Here is a 16080-nt window from a genome sequence, read left to right on the forward strand (position 1 = left end):
AGCCGGTCCCTGGTGCAAAAAGGGTTGGGGACCTCTGTCCTACAGGATTGGGTGGCAGAGAAGTTGAACATATGTAAATTTAAAAGTTTAAGAAAGTTTACAAGTTAAGTGAAAGAAACTTCATTATTCATTTATATGTACATGTACATTTCTTCATTAAAAACATGTCTTAATGCATAATTTAGACTAACTTTGTGAGTTTTTTGAGGGCTGGAACCAATTAAAATTATTTACATTAATTCCTATGGGGAAAAGTCGTTCGAGATAAGAGCTGCTCGACTTAAGAGCCCAGGTCCGGAACGAATTAAACTCGTATCTCGAGGTACCACTGTATAGGGAACAAGTAACAAATTTATATACTACAATGGATTTTAAAGCAATCAAAAATGAATTAGCATAATATTAAGTGATGTAATTACAGCATACAAATAGAGCCTTACAATATTTATTTTTTGAGATCAATATTACTAAATTCAGAAGTATTTATAAGTATTTGCAATTGACTGATTAGATTGATTAAGTTAAGTAAGTATAGACAGGATTGTAAAAAAGAAAACCTTACAAAACTTAGTCATTACAAAACTTACCTTTGCTTCTGTCTCTGCTTTCTCCTATATCGGTACTGGTAATGGCAATTGTATCAGCTAATGCCATCAATAGCATCTGTTCCATCCTGGTAAGTCCTGGTAAGCTAGAATGAAGCAAGTGACGAGAAAGAACTTGGGCATGCTCTTGTCCAAAGTAAGTTGGATTATACTGAGAAAGATCAATAACTTTTGGCTTTTTTTCATCTTCATCTACTTCAATTGTAGTCAGTTCATCTGTATATAGGTTGGAATTCTGAAATAGTTCCTCATAATTTTCATCAGTCATATGTTTGTTAAGGTTCTTTGGAGTATTTGACTTTTCAGTACAAGCAAAGGAACATTCTTCATCAGCAGCAAGCAATGCATACAAAGGAAGTGGTGGAACAGAATCTATTTCTGTATAGTCTGTTATTACACATCTGTTAAATGTCATAGGGTCTCTTGTACTACTCCCACTAGCACAGATTGAGAGAGAGCGATACCTTTTCTCATGACAGGGATCACTTAAGGCAATAACTTCTCCAGCAATGCATTTGACTAGATGAGATAAAATGGCCTTTGCTCTACGTACTTTCCCTAGATCCATGAGTTCCAAAAGTTGCACAGGATGATACTGAGGTAAAGTAGGACATAATGAATGAGCTGCTTCAAAAAGACCAGAATCTTCCATCTCCAGTGACAGTTCAAATACAGTTCGTTTCCCACCAAGTTTTTGAGCAAAGCTAGCCATGGATCTGCTCAATGTTCGCTTTGGCAGGGGAACACCAGATGACTGGCTTTGTTTAACTAAACTTGTTATAGATGGTGTACTACCACTGTAAGAGTCTGCAGCAATGGGATTTTGATTTGAAAATGGCTGCCATTGAGAATAAACATGCATTTCACAATCCATCCCAACCACAAGGATGCCATCACGAACCCAAGACAAAGAAACTGGTAAAGGAGGTGACCCTTCTACTGATGAGACCAAATCCACACATCGTAACAGTATAAATCTAGATGTACAAGAGGCTTTAGCATTTTCCCATACTGGCAGCAAAAGCATTTCCTTAGCATTTTGTTCCTGAATTTTCCCAGCCAATTGACCAAACATATAAAGCTTTGAACCAATGCCTACTGTTAATATGTGAGAGCCATCTTCCCTAGACATCCAATCTAAATGAACCAAATGCTTTGTTCTGAATGTTAAGTTCTTATTTCCTACTACCAGTGAGCTACTACTGACATTCAGAGAATCCAATGTCAGGTTTAGTTCATCTAAATGAAGTGTTTGTTCCAAGTTCCAACAAGAGCCTCCTGTAGATTCACATTCAAAAATGCCGACATTCACAAAAAAATCTTGAGAATTACTGTTTTGGGGTGGTGTTCGCTTGTATGCCACAGCTAAACGATTTGTATGAGCGCAGCTAATTTCAAGAGATAAACCAGATACTTCAAGGGCACTGCTACTAAGATGTCCATCTTCAATAAGTAATGGCCATTCTTCCCATACATACGTACCACTGTTCTTAGTATTCTCTGGTTTGGATAATACTTCTGTTTCTTGTGCCATTCTACATCTCCAAAACCTAACTTTCCCATCTGAGCAAAGTGTTGCAAGAAGATAAGGAGCTTGGCGGATGGGATAAATTGAAGAAGAACTTAAGTGACCTAAGATTAAGAAACAAAAATCCTTAGAATACGTTGAGTTGAACGTGAAATTTTCAAGCATTTTTTTTTCAGAACGTAAGAACAAAGTTTAGTGCTCTACAGCTTATAAAAACCAAGTTTACTATTGTAACATGGTGTAAGTTTTATTATCTATCTATCTATCTATCTATCTATCTATCTATCTATCTATCTATCTATCTATCTATCTATCTATCTATCTATTAGATTTCTTCTCCGCGGACTCAGGGTAGCTCACAACAAAATAAATACAATATATAAGAAATCTAAATTTAAAATAGGTCTAAACCTCCAATACATTAAAAACAATCATGCACATTCATCCCATATACATTCCAGTCGATGGCCGAAGTTCGGTGTAACAATCAACGGCCCCAAGCCTGCTGGCAAAGATGAGTTTTTAAAACCTTGCGATTTAACTGTTTTTATATAAATTTTCTTTAAATATTAGGCTTTCAAATTACCAGTAAGATTTAATAAAAACTCTGAAGAAGAGTTAGATGAAAGTCAGTTAATACATAATTTCCTCCTTCCCTATTTGTTTTTTAATTTACAAACCTGCTGATGGTTTAATGCTTACTATCTCCACTCCTTCTGGTAAATTCAGTTCTCGACTATAGACAATTTCGGAAGAAAGAACTAATTGGCTGGTACTCTGAAGATTATCTCTGCAAACTTGGTATTTCTTTGTAAAGGAACTGTGAAGCTTTTCTTGGTCCGGAGAAGAAGAAGAATGCAGTTCTTGAGATGCTGTTTCAGCCTTAGGAGCTATTTTTTCATCTACAAAAATTGTGATAATTTATTTAAATATAATCTGTTTTAAGAAATTTCAAGATATTCAGAAATTAATTTTTATGTTTATATCAACATATTTATTTTTTTACAAGTTACTAGAAACCAACATCATCAGAGGATGAGCCAATTGCTAAAAACAATATTTCATATTTACATGCCCTGCCTTTCATATGCAAAATATTTTTCAGGACATATTGACCTTTATCTGGACCATGACACCTCTTTTAGCATGAATTCATTTTCATCCAGCACAATATTATACGCTGGAAGCATTATGAACTGGATCTAGTGGGTCTATAGAACTTTTTGTATAGAGACACTAGTTGTAATTCACCTCTTGAATTACAACTATTAACATTAAAAATGTTGACATTGAACCTATTAGCCCATTAAGCTTAGCATTTAGTTCATGTCCTTCATTAATATTCAGGTTCAAACAGTCCTGAATCTGACTGCAATGACAAAATGAAATTACTACCTACCTATATGGAAGTTTCCTATAGGAAACTTCCTATATGGAAGTTTCATTGATGCTTTTGGATTCTACATGCTTGTAATACCCTTCTACTTTTTAATTCTTATGTATTAGTGCACCACCAAAAAACCTAGTGTATACATTGTCTATTTAGTCTTAGAGACAATTGAAATATTATTTTACTTTATTAATATTTTGACTGTGCCTTTAGTCAAAATATGTAACGATTATGAGACAATAAAGAACAACTAAAAACCATACACGTGTAAGTGAAAAAGAATTCAGAAATTACAGAAAACAGAACTGAGAAATTCAATAATAAATATTTAATGAATTTATCCTGCAATTATGAAATGAATACATTCTTCAAGAAGCATAATGTATAAATTCTTACATATATTGTCAAATGTTTAGAACATACCCACTGTAACTGGTAGGGACTTCAAATGTAATTTCCACATATGTAACAACGAGCAGTTTTGAGTATATTCAATTACAATTAAATAGAATTTTTCAGAAAATCTATTTTCTTCATATCCTGCAAAAAGAAAAAAATGTTTTCACTAAAACACAGCGATTAAAAACATCTCCAGCTTTTTATTATTGTTCCTTTGTATGTTTTAGTAGGTCTTGCAAATTGATTTTAAAAGAAGCTGCAGTTCTCTACAGTTTATAATTCAAAAGTCTTCTTGGTACTAATGGTGCAACTACAGTACAGTGATCTAAAGGTATCAATGGGACTTAATGTTCCATTGATACTTTTAGATCAGATTACTTTTAATCAGATTAGGTTAAATTTATCAGATTAACTTCATTAAACATATAAACTCCTCACAGATAGTTCATATTATTATGATAAGTTCTATGCATAGACTACTTTAAGGATTTTGAAATAAAGTGGTACCTCTATTTAAGAACTTAATTCGTTCTGTGACCAGGTTCTTAAGTAGAAACGTTCTTAAGTACAGTGGAACCCCGACATAAGAGCTGCTCTACTTAAGAGCAACTCGAGATAAGAGCTGGGAGGGGAGAGATATTTTTGTTCTACTTACAAGCCCAAATTCGAGATACAAGCGCCAAGGAGCTGTCTCCTGAAGCCAAACGCTAACTTCCGCGTTCGGCTTCAGGAGACAGCTGCGAAGCGGCGCGCGTGTTTTAAAAGGTTGCAGCCGGCCTGGGGGGCTCGGGGGGGGTGCTTGCAGCTTTCTTTCTTGCTCTTTTTCTTTCTCTCTTTTACCTTCCCTTCCTCTATTTCTTCTTTTCTTTCTCCTTCCCACCTTCTTCCCTCCCTCCCTCCCTTCACTCATTCCTCTCTTACTCTTCCCTTTCATAAGTTTCCTTGCTTCCTTCCTCTGTTCCTGTCCCTTCCCCCTTTCTTTCTTTCTTTCTTTCTTGCTCTTTTTCTTTCTCTCTTTTACCTTCCCTTCCTCTATTTCTTCTTTTCTTTCTCCTTCCCACCTTCTTCCCTGCCTCCCTCCCTTCACTCATTCCTCTCTTACTCTCCCCTTTCAAAAGTTTCCTTGCTTCCTTCCTCTGTTCCTGTCCCTTCCCTCTTTCCTTCCTTCCTTCCCACCCTCCGTCCATTCATTCACCCATTCCTCTCTTGATCGCTTAAAGCCGGTCCCTGGTGCAAAAAGGGTTGGGGACCTCTGTCCTACAGGATTGGGTGGCAGAGAAGTTGAACATATGTAAATTTAAAAGTTTAAGAAAGTTTACAAGTTAAGTGAAAGAAACTTCATTATTCATTTATATGTACATGTACATTTCTTCATTAAAAACATGTCTTTCTGCATAATTTAGACTAACTTTGTGAGTTTTTTGAGGGCTGGAACCAATTAAAATTATTTACATTAATTCCTATGGGGAAAAGTCGTTCGAGATAAGAGCTGCTCGACTTAAGAGCCCAGGTCCGGAACGAATTAAACTCCTATCTCGAGGTACCACTGTAGAAGCATTTTTTCCCATAGGAATCAATGTAAAAGCAAATAATGTGTGCAAACTCATTAGGAAAGAAATAAAAGCTCGGAATTTGGGTGGGAGGAGGAGGAAGAAGGAGGAGGACAGTCGCTGCCGAAGGAAGAAGATGAGGTGAGGAAAATTAAAAAATAAATCCAAAACTTTAAGGCTTGAAAAAAAAAAAGAGGTACTCTGAGGCGGCATGCCTCCCATACATTGCGCCAGAAAGAGAAAACAAAGTGGTCGAGAGGAGGGAACCTCCCGCTCCTTTGACCGAACGGCGGCTGCTGCTGCCTCTTCCCATGCTGAAGGGCTCCCATCTCCTCTCGCTCGTTCGCTTTGTAACTGGCGCCTTTCCTTCACTGTGGTGACTCCTCGGTTTGCTGAAGCCGAGTTGATCTGGCTGGGGCGAAGCACCCCCTTTTGCCTTTCCACACCCAGACACTCCGAGAGGCAACCTCACGCCGGGTGTATGGGAGGCAGTGCGAGGGAGTCACCACAGTGACCACAGGGTTTATTCCCTCTCCAAGTGCCAAGAGAAAGGGAAACACTCCATTCGCTCTGGGCTGCCAAAGCCTCCTTAAGCACCCCTGAAAGGCTCCTCTGGCAGCCCAGAAAAGTCCAAGATGGCTGGGATTAAAGGGGGAATGGCAGGAAACTAGGAAACTTTTCTGGGCTTGGGTTCTTAAGTAGAAAATGGTTCTTAAGTAGAGGCAAAAAAATCTTGAACACCCGGTTCAAGTTCTTAAGTAGAGACACTCTTAAGTAGAAGTACCACTGCATTATGTTTAATTTAGTCCGGAAGTCAATACGATTTGAGAAAGGAGCTGTTTTGGACCAATTTTAAAACCTCTATCAGTGACAACATGCAACACAGCACATTTACATTTAGAGGAAAATCAGTTGTTTGCTTATTTATACTTCTTGGCTTTGACTATTATATAGCACATGTAAGGAGGAGGTGATAAAATTACTGTACTATTTCAGATTACAGTGATCCCCCGGTTATTGCGTCCCCGACCATTGCGAACAGGGTAATTTGCGATTTTTGAACCCGGAAGTCAAAACACCATCTGCGCATGCGTGCCCTTTTTTTCTATGGGCACGCATGCGTAGATGGCGCCGGGCAGATCAGCTGCTGGGCGGCTTCCCTGGGTCTTCCCCCTCTTGCTGGCGGGAGGGCGAAGCCCCCCCCAGCACCCGCTCGCCCGCCCTTCGCCCGGGAAGTTCGCCAGGAGTCAGCGGAGAACGGCGCGCCTGTTTTAAAACGATCGGAGCCAGCCGGCTCCGATCGTTTTAAAACAGGCGCGCCGTTCTCCACTGACTCCTAAAGCGGGGAAGTTCGCCAGGAGTCAGCGGAGAACGGCGCGCCTGTTTTAAAACGATCGGAGCCGGCCGGCTCCGATCGTTTTAAAACAGGCGCGCCGTTCTCCGCTGACTCCTAAAGCGGGGAAGTTCGCCAGGAGTCAGTGGAGAACGGCGCGCCTGTTTTAAAACGATCGGAGCCGGCCTGGGGGATCGGAGCCGGCCTGGGGGGATCGGAGCCGGCCTGGGGGGGCTTTCCCTTTCAGGGCGGGCGAGCGGCGGGCGCAGCAGCAGCGAGGAGTTTGCGTGGGCGGCGGGGAAACCCCAATCTTCGGCTCCTCGCTGCTGGGAAGTAAAAACACCATCTGCGCATGCGCAGATGGTGTTTTTACTTCCGCAGCGCTACTTCGCGAAAACCCGCTCGTTGCGGGGGGTCCTGGAACGGAACCCTCGCAATGATCGGGGGATCACTGTATAGACAAAATGCAAATTCTGAAGTTTCCCTCACATAAAACTAATGTAGCAAGGCATCAACTAAGACAACTTTGTCTTCTCATGGAAATTATTTTCTTTAAAATTTAAGTATTTTTAAACAATTTAATTTGTAATAAGAAGTCATACAATCCTCTTTCTTCTATTGGTTAGGCTCAGTCCTATGCATCTTTCTTTCTTGTTGATAATTATTACAGGTTTAATAAGAATAGCATATTAAATGTAGTAATATTTGCCTGGCACGATTCTCTTTCTATGCTGTTTGAATAAAATGAATTTAGGAGAGAGGAAATCTTTGACAGATTTTTATTACTATTAGATTTCTATCTTTCTATTCCCACAGTACATCAAGAGAAATTACAAGTTATAAAATCTAAAAATAGAAATCAAACAATTAAATTTAGATATAAAATTGTATATCAACACCATTCCTTATCAAATAACAGGTAAAACTAAAAGTGTTAGTTGGATCTAAATTATTAACATTTTAGTGTAGAAAGGAAGTGTCAGTATCTGATTATAAATTATATTAACTGTTTTACTACAAACATAATGCTACAAGCAAAATTGCTTATTAAACCATAAAGTGTATATGCTTTACCAGGATCAGGTAGTATTGACTTTTTTTCTGAGAATCTATTCTCAAGATTATTCATAATGAAATCTTCTTGAAAAACATGAAGTAGCTGCATTTTCTCACCATGCTAAATTAAAAACAGATACATTTTAAATATAATAAACAATGGCAACAATATAAATATAATAAAATGAATTAATTAGTTTATGATATGAAATATTAAATACTTGGCTAACGTTTTTTGCTTTCTGTTATTTGTCAATATTTTACTGGAGTAGTTCAAACATAACATAATTACATAAAACAATAGTAAATCTTACCAGCTCTGTAATAGAATTCAGTTCTACAATGCAACCCGGTCTAGCTGTAGACTGCTGACTTATTATGTTAAAAAAATTGCCAACATATTTCTGCAGTTAGGAACAAAAGCAAGTAATTAATTGTCATGTAATCATAATACAGTATTAATTTCATTTTGATCTATTGACTCTATATTTAACACAATTAGCCATACAATATTAATAGGAACTACTTTTTGTACCAACAACCTAGTAATTCCTTATAGCAACAAAAGTAACTTTCACGATGTATTTGTTTCTTGTTTTATTTTGTGTATGCAATACTTAAGTGAATCAAAATGGAAAAAATATTTTGCATATCATGGAATATTTGATCAACTAATTAAATATAGAGTAAGTAAAATCACATTTTACCTTATAAAAACAAGGACAAACCACATTTTTCACTTTTTAAAAAATTTGAATATAACCAGAAAATGATAAAATGTATTTATTTATTTAAATGTATAGTCACTCAAGTCCAATGTATTCTAATAGTCATTGGGGTACTGCTGGATATTCCAATCTTCTCTATTGTATTTTGTTTTCATATTCAGGGTGTCCAGGGGGGAAGCATTTTGAAATTCTCTGACATTTCCCTGTAATTTGTGATCTAATTAAGGCGTGATTGTAGATGATGCCATACCCAAATGGCTAAGCCATGGAGAAATATCGGTAGCCGAGAAAGCAAGTTGTTGCCACGGTTATGCTAATTTTTGCTTGACTCTGCCAGGCAGCATGATCCTTTTTTTAACATGATTTTCCCCTGACTTTTAAACATTTTAATAGTTTGTTTTTTCCCCCTGATTTATTCTGTTTTTTCACAAATTCCCCGATAATTCCCTGATATTTCCCGAACCGCCGATTTCCCTGATAATTCCTTGATTTCCCTGTTTTCCAGATTTGCTGGACACCCTGATATTAATTTTTAGGTTTTGTGAACTGCCCAGAATAAAGCACCAGCAAAACTGAAAATATAAAATAAGACAAGGTTCGTGAATTTCAATTCCTAAAAAATTGCCTCCTTCAAGAGCCTTTTGCCCATACAGAGAAAGTATTAGAAAGAGATAGAAGTGGAGAGAGAAGAGAAAAAAAGAAACCTTCATATTTTTATCAAGTAGCCTTCAATGAGAATGTGTAGTATCTTTAAGCTGGTGAGTATATTTGGAGTATAACAGTGATTTTACAAAGGAGGTGCCAGTGTTAATATGATCAGAAAGTATGCATTTAGTGGAAGGCAAACTGCTTACATTGCAATAATTCAACAAAACTTTATTGAGTTATTTTGGGCAAGGAGGTAGCTAGATAACCTTCAAAAATTGGCTCCAGTCATTCATGGAGCACATAATGTTTAAGAATGGTAATGAGATCCACTGATTCTTGTAAGTAATTGGTTGTTGATAAGAACTTCCTTTTTCATTTGTTCCTTTTTTGCATTATGAGGGGGGGGGAAACAAGTTAACTAATATCCTGGTAGGAAGCAAGCGTATCAGGTCATCTTTTCTATATTAAACTTTAAAAATGAAAATTAAAATAAGCAATTAACTCAGGCACAATGTAACATATTTAACTTTATCTTAAATATTCAAAGTCTGTGAAGGCAGCAAATCATCTGGGAAATAAGAATAATTAAACCCACTACTGTTGATAATGATTATAAATAAATGTATATACTATAGTTTTTTTAGTTTTTAGTTTATAGTTTAAGATTGTAAGATTTCTAATTGTCTTTTTGAAAAAAAAAACAAAATGTATTTTATTAAGAGTGTATATGCTTAATACATAAAAATAGAACACCGACATTAATTCTGCTAATAGTGAAATAATGGAACTGGGAAATAAAAATTTAAAGTGAAATGCAATTTGTTATCCTTCTACTTAATACTTTTTAATGTTGATTTCAGATATTCTTAGTCCAGAAGTAATCATAATGAACGTACTTCAAAGATGGTGGTTTATAGATTATATAGTTCATCAGTAATATAGTATAGGTAATAAACTCATGTAACATTGCCCAAGTCTCCATTTATTTAAACAACCCTACTCAAGAAAATGATATTTATTTATTTATTCATTTATTCATTCATTCATTTATTATAAATCCACTAATTCGTTGGCCAAGAGCAGAAGTCTCATAGCCCCTGGCCTGGCGTCATAAATGAGTCTTGAGACTTACAGAAGGTAAGGAGGGTGGGGGCAGTGCTAATCTCTGGGGGGAGCTGATTCCAGAGGGTCGGGACCGCCACGGTGAAGGCTCTTCCTCTAGGACCCGCCAAGTGACATTGTCTAATTGATGGGACCTGGAGAAGGCCAACTCTGTGAGACCTGACCAGTCACTGGGACTCATGTGGCAGAAGGCGGTCCTGCAGGTATTCTGGTCCGATGCCATGTAGGGTTTTATAGATCATAGCCAACACTTTAAATTGAGTCTGGAAACCAATTGGCAGCCAGTGCAAACCGCAGAGAGTTGGAGAAATATGGACATGCTAGGTTGTCCCATGACTGCTTGCACGGCTGCATTTTGCACAATTTGTAGTTTCCGAACACTCTTCAAACATCGCCCATGTAGAGAGCATTGCATATGACAGTTTATTCAGAGGTTCTATGATCCTGAGATTAGAAAATATTTCTTATAATCAAAATTAATATTCTGGTTAAATGAACAGATACAGTAGGTAAACTAAATTTAAGAACATAAGAATATAAGATCATAAGAATAGCATGCTGAATCAGGCCAAAACCCATTGAGTCCAGCATTCTGTGTCACACAGTGGCCCACCAATTATACAAGGGGATCTTGAGCAGAAAGAGAAGGCAAAACTCTCCCTTTCCCTTGACCACCAACAAATGGTACTCAAGGGAATCCTGCCTGCCTCAACCAACATAGAAGCTGCACATGGACATCCATTTCAATAACCACCGATACACTTGACATCCATGAATCTGTCTAATCCTGCCTTGAAGCTATCAAGGCTGACAGCTGTCACGACCTCTTCTGGAAGTGAATTCCATAAACCAACGACCCTCTGGGTGAAGAAATATTTCCCTTTATTTGTCCTTACTTTCTTACCTATGAGCTTTCCCCCTTGTCCTAGTATTGTGTGATAGAGAAAATAATTTTTCTCTATCCACCTTTTCTATCCCATGCATGATTTTATACACTTCAATCAAGTAACCCCTTAAATGCTGTCTTTCAAGGCTGAAGAGACCAAGGCGTTGCAACCTGGTTTCATAAGGGAGGTGCTCCATTTCCTTGATCATACTTGTTGCCCCTTTTTGTACCTTTTCCAGTTCCATTATATCCTTCTTGAGGTGCAGTGACCAGAACATTTAACTGGCAATATTACAATTTGGGTTGAGCTTTAACTTACAGAAATTCCTGGATTTGACAGTTCACAGAGTAGCTTTTTGGCATCTATTATAGCTTGATAGAGTCTCAAATGCTGTCCATCACTTGCAACAAAGCAAGCACTTGGTGAATTACAGTATGCACCTAAAGACAATTAGAAAGATATAACTCTTAACAAAAAAAATTTCCAATGCATCCTATGCTTTTTTTTAGTTTAAAGGCGTTGCTGACAAGTATTATGTGAGAATCCCCAAGAATTTCCTGTAAATGTTGTACAATCATAATATATTTTCTATAATATATACTAATTTTACTTATAAGGAAAAAAATGTACCTAAGCAATAACTAGGTATGAGACAAGGCAACCATGCCACATTTGAAAAAGCAGATATGTGAAGAGAATTTATTCTTGCAAGCTCAGAAACTCCACCAGAAAAAGACAAAGGGCCAACTGGATCAACTCTCCAGAGGATAAGTTCACTGTAAACAGCAGTAAGATCCTGAGATGTGCAGGCAGAACTTTTATTCTGATGTTCTGGAGATGTCTCTTCGTTGCTATCAAGAACTGGCACTCTCACTGCATTGTGATGAGATGTTGTGAGTAGCAACGGAAGTACTGAATGGCAAGCCAGATCATTAAGGTGAAAACGATGTCCACAGTATCGGGATTTGTGGCAAATACTGAGAACATTTGAAAAAGCAGATTCCTCTGCAAAGCTGACTAGCCATTGGTTTAGAGATCCATCTGCATGCTTGGAAATCATCATAACATTTGGGGTGAAGATGCTTAGTTTTACATTGTTGGGTGATTTGCTATGACCTGAAGAAATTAACATAGAGCACGAGCGACCAAGGCTAGATGATTTTTGTTTGCCTTGCTGAAGAGCAAGATCAACATTTTTTGTACAAGCATACATCACTATACTTCTGCAAAGTGAATTTGCATCACCAGTAGGAAAGGCAACAGGAATCCTTGAAACAAACGACACCTAAAAAGGTGAGAGAGAAAATCTTCAGAATCAAGTCAAGCTTCCAAAACAATTACATTTTAAAAGACATAATACCTGGAAATTTGTAATACCTGTACTTGACGAAACATGCCTGGTTGGTATTCATCTAGCCAATCAACATGCCATACGAGCAATGATCCATCCATAGGATGAATACTAAATAGCATGTCTGCATTTTTATTCCATTCAGCTAGTTGTATTTCTATTTCATGATCAATAACAGCTGAAGGCAAGGGAATGGAGCTTGAATTTAAAACAGGTTTTTCACCAGCAAATTCTTTCTGTTCTTGGTATCTTCTCTGTTCTTCTCTACTGTCATCAGTTTCTAGTAAAAATATTGTACAAAAAAAGTAAAGAGTTAAGTGTTGGGCTTCTTTAAAACAATCCTAGTTAAAAACATCATAATTATATATAGTACAGAATTAAGACACTTCCTATATAATTTAAAATGTTACATTTCGTTTCATAAAATCCTTTGTTAGGCTAGTATTTACTTGCGCAAAGAGGTATGCTGTGTAGGAATTTGCCTTCTATTGAATATTTATTCATAACGGCATTTGTTAAGAATTTCCACCTCTTCCAAGAACCATCTCATTTGCTTTTACTATATGACCAGAATCCTAACTGGTCCACAAATTTTAAAATTGCCAACATTGGAGACCCCTGATTTAGTCAATTATTTTTAAGTATTTAAAAATACTGCAGCTGCACGAGCTGTTGTGGGTGCACCTAGGTACACCCACATTTTACCAATCTTCCGCAGATTGCAATGGCTCCTGATAGGTGTCCGGGTGCAATTCAAGGTGCTGGTTATTTACCTTTAAAGCCCTACATGGCTTAGGTCTTAGAGCCAGACTATCTTTGAGACCGCCTTCTACCACATAGCTCCCAGTGACCGATAAGGGTCTATAGTGTAGGTCTTCTCCATGTCCCATCAGCTAAACAGTGTCGGCTGTCGGGTCCGCGGGGAAGGGCCTTTTCTGTAGCTGTTTCGACTCTCTGGAACTACCTACTTCCTGAGATCTGGACTGCCCCCATTCTACTGGCCTTCCAGAAAGCTGTAAAGACCAATCTTTTCCGGCAGGCCTGGGGCCATTGATCTGATGGTGCACCATTGTGATCTGGCCATAAATGGTATTATAGTTTTAAGTGTTGGATTTAAATTGTTTTTAAATTGTTTTTAGCGGTCTTAATATTATTTGTATATTTTAATTCTGGTTGTAAGCCACTTAAGAGTCCCTAGGGAGATGGGCAGCATACATATTGGATGGATGAATGAATGAATAAATAAATATTTGTGTTTTTTAATATTTTATCTATTTGTTAAATAATCTGGACTATTTTATTTTATTCTATTAAACTTCCAGAATGTTTAAGTTTTTATTTCCTTTAGACACCTTTGCAATGTCTTACAAATACTGAGTAAAAACAAGATCAATGATCTTAGAAAAGCTGCTACTAAACTAGATTATTTTTAATATAATTTTTAATAGACCAATTACAATACATTTTTTTATCATTAATACTCTATAAGGCATAGAGCTAGCTTTTTTATGGGTATGCTCCAGGTCTCTACCATTAAATGTTGTCACTTGATGGGATCCTGGAGGCATACATCCAAAGAGCCACCCCAGCCCTTTAGAATAACTTTCTACCTGACATGCAAAAGATTCCTATACCTGTATCTTAACTTTCTGAAATGCTATGAAGATCTAGCTCTTCCCTCCAGAATTGGGCTAAGTCAAGCTTGGAGGGCATTTGAGCTGCCACCTGATGGAAAGAATTGTTTTGTTTATATTAGTTTTTTTGAGATGCCTAGTAACATTATATAAGCATCCCTTTATGTTCCAGAAATTCTGGGTCACAAGACTATGTAAAACACAGGAAATATTTCCATATTCTAAAATAGCCAGTGTACATGAGTCAATTAATTAGTCCATGCAGTCTGAACAGAGGGAGATAAGATAACAATATACATTTTACCTTCATCAGATTTGAAAGTCATCTGATTAGGTTCTTCAGTGCTGGCTTCTGAGGAAATATTCTCAAAATTTCTTTTAAACTGTTGTAAAAAAACTTCCATTGATAGGGTAAAATGTAATTCTTTATTATTTAGCCAGTGCACTACAAAAGGACCACTTTTTTCTTCACTTTCATTAAGACTCAGAGACATGATAGAAGGGAGCAAGGGAATGTCTACAAACAAAAATATATTCAGAAACACACATTTAAATTATTTTTACATTTTAGGCAGACTACTTTAGAAAGGTACATTTACAGAATTACAGGACAGATAATTTCCTTTTCCAGCAGCAAGTACTAAACAGTAATTTACCAAGATACTCTGTTTAGCAGAACTAACTTGCCGCAATTTTTTATAAATACGTAGAATACGTAAAACATAATTTATTTCAAAAAATAAATTAATTAGGACTAATGTTGTTACACATATTTGTTGGTGCAAAGTTCTAAAGGGCTTTTAGAAAGAGCCAAGTAAGCCAATGCAAAATGTACAATTTAGTATTTTGCAAAGAAAGAATACACTGATATATGTACATCTACACATTTTGGGTGAGATCACTAATTTTTAATAGACCAATTTGCTATAATTACTCTAATTAACACTAATTATGGTATCTTAAAAACCAAAGTATTAGGATTCTTCATATGAAGCTGTATGAAAACTTATAACAAAAGTTACTGATTGTTATGGTATCATTGCTACAAATCACATTTATATTTATTAATTCCTCTTTAGGCAGCTTGCAATACATGGAACTAGAAACATCCATAAAATCGCAAAAAGACCAGTTCACAATAAATGCAATCATAAATACTATTAATAATTACTGATGCAGTAGGAAGAATTTACAATGCAATGTTTTGCATGGTTTTACAACTTTAAAATAAAATTATCTTTTCAGCACAATTTTAGCATCTATAAACATTTATAATATACAGTGGTACCTCAAGATACGAACCCCTCGTCTTACGAACAACTCAAGATACGAACCCGGGGTTCAGAAAAAATTTGCCTCTTCTTACGAACTTTTTTCGTGATACGAACGCTAAACCCGAACTTCCGAGTTTGGCGTTCGGAGGCTGCTGGGAAGCCCCCCAGCCCGGCTGTCACCTTTTAAAACAGCTGCAAGGCTTTCCAGCAGCCTCCGAACGCCAAACCCGGAAGTTCGGGTTTGGCGTTCGTATCACGAAAAATAGTTCGTAAGAAGAGACAAATTTTTTCTGAACCGTTCGGAGGCTGCTGGGAAGCCGCGCGGCTGTTTTAAAAGGTGACAGCCGGGCGGCGGGGCTTTACAGCAGCCTCCGAACGCGAAACGCGGAAGTTTGGGTTTGGCGTTTGGCTTCGGGAGACGGCTGGGAAGCCGCGCGGGCCGTTTTAAAAGGTCACAGCCGGGGCTGGGGGGGTTGCTGGGAAGCCCCCCAGCTCGGCTGTGACATTTTAAAACGGCCGCGCGGCTTCCCAGCCGTCTCCCGAAGCCGAACACCAAACCCAAACTTCCGCGTTTG

At 37.5% G+C, this 16080-nt stretch overlaps 1 protein-coding gene across 3 annotated transcripts in view; it reads right to left on the minus strand.

Moving 5' to 3' along the window:
• DMXL1 (Dmx like 1) overlaps positions 1–16080 on the minus strand; it is a 99331-nt gene that overhangs the window by 56798 nt on the left and 26453 nt on the right. For all 3 annotated transcript variants that reach the window (XM_070742876.1, XM_070742875.1, XM_070742877.1), the window contains exons 10-18: positions 14536–14748; positions 12624–12877; positions 11877–12531; positions 11565–11686; positions 8176–8265; positions 7880–7982; positions 3947–4063; positions 2814–3035; positions 588–2237 (exon numbers count right to left, since the gene is read on the minus strand). In XM_070742876.1, the coding sequence (XP_070598977.1) occupies positions 588–2237; positions 2814–3035; positions 3947–4063; positions 7880–7982; positions 8176–8265; positions 11565–11686; positions 11877–12531; positions 12624–12877; positions 14536–14748 (3426 nt within the window). The remainder of the gene's footprint in view (positions 1–587; positions 2238–2813; positions 3036–3946; positions 4064–7879; positions 7983–8175; positions 8266–11564; positions 11687–11876; positions 12532–12623; positions 12878–14535; positions 14749–16080) is intronic.

This window comes from Erythrolamprus reginae, chromosome 2, assembly GCF_031021105.1.
Source record: "Erythrolamprus reginae isolate rEryReg1 chromosome 2, rEryReg1.hap1, whole genome shotgun sequence".
NCBI classification, from domain to species: domain Eukaryota; kingdom Metazoa; phylum Chordata; class Lepidosauria; order Squamata; family Dipsadidae; genus Erythrolamprus; species Erythrolamprus reginae.